The 9,909-nt window shown below is 33.5% G+C and overlaps 2 protein-coding genes across 2 annotated transcripts in view; one reads left to right on the top strand and one right to left on the bottom strand.

Moving 5' to 3' along the window:
- Positions 1–2,623: 2,623 nt before the first annotated feature.
- Positions 2,624–6,016, bottom strand: LOC110027510. Its single transcript, XM_020728977.1, has 4 exons — positions 5,565–6,016; positions 5,381–5,446; positions 3,400–3,575; positions 2,624–2,953 (listed from the first exon to the last, which is right to left on the bottom strand). Exons 1-4 carry the CDS (start codon positions 5,854–5,856, stop codon positions 2,759–2,761), a joined length of 729 nt encoding a protein of 242 aa, XP_020584636.1. The 5' UTR covers positions 5,857–6,016; the 3' UTR covers positions 2,624–2,758.
- Positions 6,017–7,310: 1,294 nt separating this feature from the next.
- Positions 7,311–9,909, top strand: part of LOC110027432 (uncharacterized protein C18orf8) — a 29,567-nt gene continuing 26,968 nt past the window's right edge. Inside the window, exons 1-3 of the mRNA XM_020728878.1 lie at positions 7,311–7,392; positions 7,494–7,733; positions 7,823–8,082. Of these exons, the coding sequence (XP_020584537.1) occupies positions 7,566–7,733; positions 7,823–8,082 (428 nt within the window). The 5' untranslated portion in view covers positions 7,311–7,392; positions 7,494–7,565. The remainder of the gene's footprint in view (positions 7,393–7,493; positions 7,734–7,822; positions 8,083–9,909) is intronic.

Raw genomic sequence — 9,909 nt, 5'->3', positions numbered from 1 at the left:
TTAGTTAAATTTGCTAAATTTGATTTTATATGATAATTATGTTAATTGTAATATTAATTGCTCAATCAATGAAAGTGGACATCATGGTAATTTGATTAAATTTTCTTAATTATGTCTTATCTATGTTCTAGCATATATTTAGCCCCAAAGGTTTTATATATTTCATTAAAATTGCTTATTCTTCTTATTTATGTTTATCATGTTGTAATTACTGTTAATCAGATAATTATACCATAAATTAATGAATTTGAGTTTAATTAATCTTTCATTGAATTCATTGAGTTATTTAGATGCTTATATATAATATGATATATTTAATTACAATTTCATTAAAATAAATTACAAATATAGAAATTTCTTTAATTTTATTACTGTAGAACTTTAACATTCCTTTGCTCAAAATATTTTAAGGATTTTATTGAGAAAGTTAAAGTGTTAATCAATATAAAAACTCCTTCATTCCTCAATATGGTGATCACTCTTTTAATTTCTCTAGGAAAGTAGCAATTTTACTTCATACTATGCATGATCATGTGAATGATTATTTGGTGATTCATAATATTCAAATGCTTAATATGACATTTTGTATAGAAAATAATTAGTTTTGAGATTGATATTTATTTGTTCTAATTTATAACATAGATACTGCTAATCAGTATTTCTGAGCATGTGTGGGCACTTATTCTGTTGCATTAGTATTTCGAAATAGGAGGGCAGGCAACTACAAGATCGCGGCAAACAAAGACCTGAAAAAACTCAAGTAGGTGGATTTAAAACGAAACGGAGTATTTCAGAACCTGTAGAATTTAAGATGTGATTGCCGAGGAGGAAGATAGGAGCTGCTTGGAGTGTGTGTCAATGGCTTCCGGCAGGAGCGGGGCAGAAGGAGATGTCATTTTTGTTGATTGGCAGGAGGAGAAATTAAAAATCTGCAGGATTTAAAGTTATTTTTGTTTGACAGGATGGGAGGAAGTGGGAGGAAAACAAGTGTTACCACCTTAAATTGTTTCAGTTAGGAGGGGCTAAAGGAGGAGAAAGATGAGAGTTTCAGACATCTTTGTACGTTTCAATCCCATCATTTCTTCTGATTTTGGGTCTATCCGTCTTCGCTTTCGGCGTGCTCGATTGAATCGACAGGCAAATGAGGTTCTCTCCAATGAGATTTTAAGGTGTAAATATTAAAGTTTGGGTGTGAGATTTAATATGAGATGAGGCATTGATATATATACATAAATATATAGGGATAATTATGTACACACAAGGTGAAACTTTGATATTTACTAATTAACCATCCAAGTGATTTTTTGTTAACTGCCATACCGTTGTATTTACGCGTGCCACGATCAACCATTCAGAATTTGCTAAAAAAGAAAAATATGATTGACGTTTTATCATGAATTTTGATATTTGAGTGAGAATTTGAAAATGGATTAAACAGGGTGGGTGGTTGATTTGTAAATAGCAAATTTCGGGCCATGAATATGTAATTGCCCCAAACATATAATTTTTAAAATTAAGGATAGATATTAGAATGGAAATAATACAGAGACTTAAAGATACTTTTCATTAAATTGTAATTAAATAAGCTCAACTGTATTGGTCTGAGTGGTATAGACAATAAAAGTTGCTAATAACTACATTGAGCAGAATAGAAATGAAACGATAAGATAAATGTGTGGTTAAGGTAGAAAAATAGATTAATTACTCATTATCATGAAGGAGATAAATCAGTATGATGTATTTAAGATAAAATGGTGATAAATAAGCTTAAGATGTTTGAAAAAATACAAAAAAGTGTTGAAAATGCCCCGAAAGATGGGTAGATAAAATTGAAGCAAAAGGGTAGAAAATGGAGCAGAATTGTGAATCAAAATTCAAGCATGAGAGGTTAACACCTCATGAAGCAAGCAATAAGAATGAATAGAGAATAAGGATTCATAAAGCCAACTCCAATAGTTAGGAAAAGTATATTAAATATTAGGGACGCGTTAGAAATTTGTGATTCTAAAAATGTTGTATTAGATTTGGTATCAAAACATGACAATAAATTAAGGCTGTGTTTGGGGGCAATGGTGCGGTGACACACAAAATTTTCAAGCGTTTGACAAAACTGTGATTTGTTTGATTTTTCAAAAAGCTGCAGTGGGAAGCTGTGTTTCATAATCTGACTTCACTTAAGTGTAGTGACAGCCATAAAGATACGGTCTGACTTTTTGAAATTTTTTTTTTTGGCAGTAATCATTCATAGTTTTTTGAAATGCTTCTTCAAACAAGCCCTAAACATCGTCGCACAATTCTTGCCTTTATTATGTCTACCGGCTTCTAATTTTGTGCATGCAAAACCCATAGGAATGCTTCTACGTCACTTCAAAACCAAAGAAGTAACGTAAAAAGGAACATTTACGTCAACACCAACCAATTCTTATGCATTTACATACCTACACCAAAACCTTACTGTTTTACATTTATACCATCTAAATCTTTCGTATCACATAAAAAACACCATTATTTAACTTTAAAAAAAAGAAATACACCTTTTCACGCATAGGGAAGGTGGCATGGCATGCATGTAAAAATTGAAGTTTAGGTGCTATATACATAAACACATAGCAATTGAGTGGTATATATGTAAATCTTCCAAATAGAAATAAGCCCACAAAGAATAACATTAGGTAGCCAAAGTTATGAAGAAAAAACATACCATTATTTACACATCCGAGCAAAAAATCTATCTGAGAAATTACAACACTTCAATGATTCAAACAGAAGAGCCAGACCTTAACACTCTCTCAAGCTTCTCTGCTTTCACGTAGTCTTTCTCTGTGAGAGGTCCAGCAGGAAAAGCAGTAATCTCAACAACAAGATGAGGTGTTGGGAGCTCATCAAAGAGCGCTCTCACATTATTGCAGCACACACTTTCTCCATGTGCACTCTCCCTTCTTATTCGACAACCCTGAAAAATCTCAAAAAATTAGCAGCATAGAAATATTCAGAAAGATTTACATGCATACCTCTCAATTCTTATGTATTTATGTATCTAACACATAATCTTCGTTTTTTAGATATATGCCATCTTACCTGTACATGAAAAGGTGTATCGCTTTTTTTAAAAGTGAAAAGTGTCAAAATGACCCCCCCAGAGTCTATTAAAGTGTCAGTTTAGTCCCCAAACTCCTTTAAAAGGGGCTAAAATACTCCTCCGTGGAGGCTATTTCAATATGTATTAAAAGAGTCTTGAGGACTAAATTGACCATTTTATACTCCGAGACAAAAATGACCCGATGTAAATAGTCACGAGACTATTTTGACACTTTACTCAATATGCATGCATGTATGAATTGTGTTGTATGTATGTAAATGCCTAAAATGCTAAGGAAGCTGGCACATCTTTAAAATTACCTTGTGTGAGGTGGCATCTATGAAATGATCATCCTCAGAAAGCAAAGAGGCGATATTTTGGAGAAGACGACGACCTTCAGCCTTAGACGGTACCCTATAGCTACGCTTCAACGTGCCTTTTGTCGTAGGATGCCATTTGCTTACTAGTTTCCTTCTGTTCCTCGCTTCTTTTTCGTCTATGCAGAATGAATTAAGTGAATCATTTTCTTAAAGCTCTTGAGTTAATTCACATAATCATGTATATGTTCAGTTCCATAAACATTTACTATTTTCATTCGATCTCTATCACAATTTTAACTTTTAAAACCCATTTAAAACTGTAAATTTCTGACAAATATATATTTTATTTCATTTAAAAAAAAACATTATCTCTTGCATGGATCGTTCATGAATCCATATTATTCAAAGGTAAAAGCCACAACAATATTACAATAAGATAAAATCACATGAATCAGTGGAGAATTTTCATTCCACATGCCATCAACATGAGCAATGTCAGTAAAACCATGGTATAAAATAATAGGGACAATTACATACAAACCACCTGAAACTTGCTATTTATAAATCAACCACCCTCTTTCATCACTTCTTCAAATTCTCACCCAAATATCTAAATTCATGGTAGAACCCCAACCCATATTTTTTATTTTTTTAAATCAAATTCTCAATAGTTTGATCATGGAACAAATAAATATATCGGCTCTGTAGTTCAAAAAAACCAACTGGGTGCTTAATTTGTAAAAATCAATGTTTCGGGTGGTTTGTATATAATTATCCCAAAATAATAATGTCCAACAATGCAACCAAGATATGGATTAAAAATCCCATGCAGCATTGAGATTTCAAATTTTAGTTTATTTTCAATTCATCAAGCATTGAAACTCGGAAATATTGCATGAGAAATCACTAAAAAATAGTTAAAAGGTAGTAAATTATTGGATGGATCATGCATACCATCCAATTCTTATGTATTTACATGTCTAACGTTTAAACTTTGCTACTTACATTTATACCACCATTTTGACTTTTAAAAAGTGAAATACACATTTTCATGCAGAGATAAGGGGGTATGTATGTAAAAATTTGAGGTTTTTGATATGTAAATACATAAGAATTGAGTGGTATGTATGTAAATCTTCCTAATCTGTTTTACAAACCCTAATGCACAACTTCTTCAAGAGTTAAAAAGTAAAACATTTTGAACTAGAATTTGCTAGGCCTATCTCAAGCAGCACAATACAAGCCACATTCATTTCACATTTGATAGACATTAGTAAATAAACAAAACCAAAAAAATAATTTCTCTTGTTCTATCTTCTAGCATAAAAAACAAACAAGAGATGATGTAAAAAAAATGCAGGCATCAGTAAACAAATATATCGCAAAATCATCATATTTTCTTCACTTGACTATCACAGTTTGTAAGAATCTTGTGTGTGCACGGCTCGTGTGCGTCTGTGTGCATGTTCGTGTGCGTCTGTGTTATTTAATTGTGGGGAACGTGTAATGGAGTACAATGAATTAGAAAGTCTTATAAAATAGTAACCCAACTTTATAAGATCTTAAACTTCACAAACATTTTTTTGAAAATTAATTTTAATTTTTAAATATCATATCTATAAAAATGAATATTTAGATATTTTAATATGTAAGCTTATAAAAATTATATAATATCATGAAAAATAAAAACTCTATAATTCATTTAGGCACAATCAAACAGCTCATAAGTATTCAGAATATACTGCTTGCAAGCAGATAAAAGAATTCCCCCGCATTTACTTTACAAACAACCAAACAATTTCAAAATGTCTATAATCAAAATACTCTTAAGCCTTTTCCATTGCATCGCATTTATAGGAAACCAAACAATCCCCAACTATTATAACTTAAAAAAAACAACCAAAAGTAGCTGAAAAAGTAATTAATTCATTACATATAATCGAAATATCCAAAATGAAAAATGGGCAGAGAGTCAACAAACCTGATCCAATGCCCTGCAGGCTCTCAATCCATTTGAAAAACCCCATATCATCCCCATCATCCAACCCTAACATCCAAAAAAAATCCAATTTTTACCAAGATCTCCCCCAAAAAAAACTTACAACACAAGCACAAGCAGATGAGATCCTGTGATCGGCTTAACAATACTGACAAAAAAATCAAACCTGAGGAGATAAAAGGATTTGATGCGGAGCCAGCAAGGCCGGCTTTCAGCAGAGCGTAGAAGATGCAGAGCCTCCCGGCCCAGAGCACAGGACTCTCAATCAAAGAGGAGGATATAGCCCTTGCCCTCCTCTGTCTCGCCGCCCTAATATGGAAGTCGCCGAGTGATGAAAAGCTCTGAGAAGACGGGAGGAAATGGGTTTTAGTGAGAGAAAGCTGTCTTCCATTGATATGGAAACAGTGGAAGGGTGGAGATGGTGAGAGAAATGCGGATTGGAAGATATACAGATGCATGGCTTCGTTGTTATCAGCAGCTTTTGATAGACTGGGAGTCAATAGGAAAAAAATGAGTGCTTGCTGATGATTTTGCGTATGGTTTCTTTTGAGAGTGGGAGTCAATGTGGTGTTAAGTCCAACTTTTATGGGGATTCATAATGGATAAGGTGGATCAGTGGGTCTGTGCTCCATTTTTAAAGAGAAATTTAGGTGAATATCGCCAAATTTTATGTATTTGCATTGCTAACATTGGTTTTACGCTTTTAATATTTTGCTGTCATAATATTTATGCATCAAAGGATGTATTTAGTTTTAAGAAATTAGTCATGATGATTTTTTGATGTGAAGTAGTAAATTTTAGTGGTATGGATATAAATATAAAACCTAGATTTTAGATGCCTAAATACATAAAAGCTTCATGGTATTTATGTAAATACCCATTTTTTAAAAATTATTATACGGGGAAAGGAGGTCGTAGAGAGAGAGAGACGGACGCAGCGAATTTGCAAAACTTGGATTTTTAGTTAGATATGTGAGTCCATAGGAATAGAATGGTCTGTATGCTCTTCCCAAAAATTTTTAGACCGGTTGGTGTGGTCCGAGGACGCAGCGAAGTCTGGCGATTGAAGACGACGATGTCTTCCGACAGAAACCGGAGGCGAGTCCTCGATCAACAATCTCTGCCTCTCTTAACTTTACTCTCATCTTCGTTAATTGGAATCTCCTTGTCCTTTATCATCCCTCAAAATGGCAAATCTGTTTCTTCGCATGGTTTGAACAAACCCTAGTTTTTCTCCTCGGCGGCACACCCATCTGGTTTGATTGCTGCTAGGATTCCTTACATAACGAATCCTCTGCCACATTGGATACGCCTATTTAATTTATGTTCTCCATCGTTTTTAAACCGTCACCCTCAATTTTTATTTCTGAAATTTTTATCGAGAGTTGGTTTTTGTTGCTAACTTGTTTTCTGTGGCAACCAGTTAAATGAAACAAAGGAAGAACCCTTCCGTGCTTAATCGTGTATTGCTGAATTGTTCATCTCAGGTGTGTTTCCGTGATTTTTGGTATTTTGTACCTTTGTTAGTGATTGCTGGATACTTGGAATTCTTTGCTTGATAATTTCTGTTAACCGGATTAATTGAACTTGTTGATCTGTTCGTTTTGCTTTTATGACCATATTCTAGCTCAAGAAAATAAAATACGTTAATTCAATATATGGCCTGAATACATAGTTTTTGGTTCTACTTAAGGCCAAGGAATACGGGAAATGCATTTCTGGGAAGGTTCCTGAGATCGAACAGGGTATGTGCTCGAAAGAATTTCAGGCACTCAAAACATGCATGCAGGAAACGGTATAACCTGGTTCATGCTGGCAAATTTAATTTTGTAATTTAATCTCTCAGACATTGTTATTATAAATTTTATTGCATTCATTGATGACCAATTTTTGGAATTTTTCTGTTTCTAGATTAGAAAGAAAGTTTAGGGTTAGCTACCATTATCTTAGATTTGTAGCGCCCTTCTGCTGGAATATTTCCTGGATATCAAATGGTATGATTTGTTCTGCTTTTATTTTTTTTATGAACTACTTTGTTTTTAACCTACTATTCTACCCTGGAGAATTTTTATCCATGTTTACTATTTTTTTTCAGAATTTTCTTCGCTGAAAACTGCATCCACACTAATTACTTCTGTAGAAATCCAGTAGTTTGAGTGAGGCAGTCATGTTTGGAAGTTCATCTAGTGACCAATCTAGTTCAGGTTTAAGTGGTTCAGGTGCTCTATCCCATGTTTATATCAAGCACCCACCTTTGAGATGCAGCATTCCTGAAACACATGGAATTTTTTATGATGATGGGAATAAGCTAATTCTTTCTCCTACATCAGATCAGGTATTGCGGACTAATATACATTTTCACTGTCCAATTTATTAGCCCCACCGGGCTGAACTTGGTGATTTAATGAAGGTTTTCTTTGGAAGGTATTGTCATGGAAAATTGCTCAATGTTCCCAGTATGATCCACCCAATTCTGATTCAGTAAGTGAGGGTCCCGTGCTGTCTATTCGTTATTCTCTCGATAAAAAGGTTATATGCATTCAACGGTCAAATCAAGAGATTCAATTAAAAAATAGACAAACTGGCAACTCTTTTAGCTGGAAGTGCAAGCCAGAGTCCGAAAGTATACTTGGTTTTTTCTGGTCAGATTGTCCATCTTGTGACCTCATATGCGTAAAAACTAGGTATGTTTTTTATAATTATCCTTTGTAAACAGGACGCATAATATAAGATGTGTATAATTCTCAAGGCTTTTTCATTTTTATGCATGTTTTGTGGTTAGCTTTTATTTTAACATAACATTTCACAGTTTAGTTTACCTACATCTTATTGCTACCGACATGCAATTGTGTAACTGTCCTCAACATTGATTTATTACAGTTGTTTTTCCTTGGAGGAAGAATTATCCTCACTTTGTCCTCATATCTAGTATTGTTGCTTTTATAGAGATCACCATTGCCAAAAGAGTTTATTTCACCATTTAGGCCACATTGGTGCATATCTAAACTGGTTGCCATGTAGTTTTCTTTACGGCAAGGTTGCAGTCACTTTGCAAAACAATATAGGGACTTGTTTTAGTTCCTATATTGCCATTCTTTCTATATTAATCCTCTTTGGCATAGGAAACAGACGCCATGTTTTTTCTTTTTCAATTTAAAAAGTTACTTGGCATGTCATATTTATTTCTACATGAATCTGTGAAATTAAATAAGTTCAATAGTTTGATGCACGCTCATTGAGCTACATGCATATTTTCATTTAAGTGACAAGCAATTGTACTTGAGTTATGGCTCTTTAGTATTTCTTGTATCAGTGGAGTACATTGTTCGTCCATTTACCTTTTGTTCACGACAAAATATGAAACTAATAGGCACTTTAAATCTTAGAGTGCCAAAAAGCCAGACCATGCTATTAACTGCTGCATTCTTTTAAAAATTTGTTACATGAATAATGATCTTAGGATTAGGTTTGGTAATTGAGCAATAAATTGTCTATGATCATGGTTTTGCATTAGATAATGAAAAGATCGAATGTATTGTGCCCTTTGGAGTGTTAACAATGCAATCTCTATGGAAAGTTTGAGTATGGTGATTTGTAGATTGCATTGTCAAGGTTGAAGAAAATATTGCTAATAATAGGTGTGATTGGATTGACTAGACACCATAGGAAGGAGATTGAAACCACAAATTGGGTTGTTGGGTAAAACTTCAAATTTCTATAAAGAAGGAACAATTAAGTTTTGAACTTCTATTGATAAACTTGTTTTTGAAATTTTAATTTGGGATTAGGAGGATGAATCTTTTTGGAAACTTGGAATTGTATTATATGACTAAACTTATCTAAGATGCTATTTTAGGTAAGTCACCCCTTTTGGTGGACTATGTTTATGTTTGAGTTAGATTTATTTCGATCGTAATTACCTTTTTTATGACTAAAAATCATGAAAAAAAGGATAAAACCACATTTTTTTTTTTCCTTTGTTTTATATCTATGATGTTATTTGTCACACTCTAGTTGATCCCGCTTAGGGTCAAATAGTGGTACAATCGAGATGAGCGACTCAGTTAGACACAATTCTTACTATCACTAGTTCTGATACCCTAAGGGGGCGTGACATTATTAGCCAATACTCAATCTTCAAAGTTTATCCTAATTTTTTATTGTAGGAGTTGCATTTTATGAGTAGCATTCATTGTTAGCCTTTTTTTGTTTTTTGCTATTTTTGGCATAGTATTTTACTGCTTCTTACCCTATTACTCGCATCACTTATGTCACATTTCTCCTTCTATGCTCGATATAAACATGAATGCAAAGATGTAGATGAGGTGATGCTAGAATGGCCTTGGGAGAATGCAAATATTTTGAGGTAAAAGCTAATGTATAGATTATTACATACGATTAGACTATTGATGTTGACAATCTTCATGCATCAAATGGTTGATTATTTCATCTTGTATGTATATAACACTCATGAAATGGGTGCCTTCGCTTGACTAAAGTTAGGTTAACAT

This window comes from Phalaenopsis equestris, unplaced genomic scaffold (genome assembly GCF_001263595.1).
Source record: "Phalaenopsis equestris unplaced genomic scaffold, ASM126359v1 Scaffold000428, whole genome shotgun sequence".
NCBI classification, from domain to species: Eukaryota; Viridiplantae; Streptophyta; class Magnoliopsida; order Asparagales; family Orchidaceae; genus Phalaenopsis; species Phalaenopsis equestris.
Note: the sequence above shows the minus strand (reverse complement) of the source record. Positions and strands in the feature narration are given on the sequence as shown.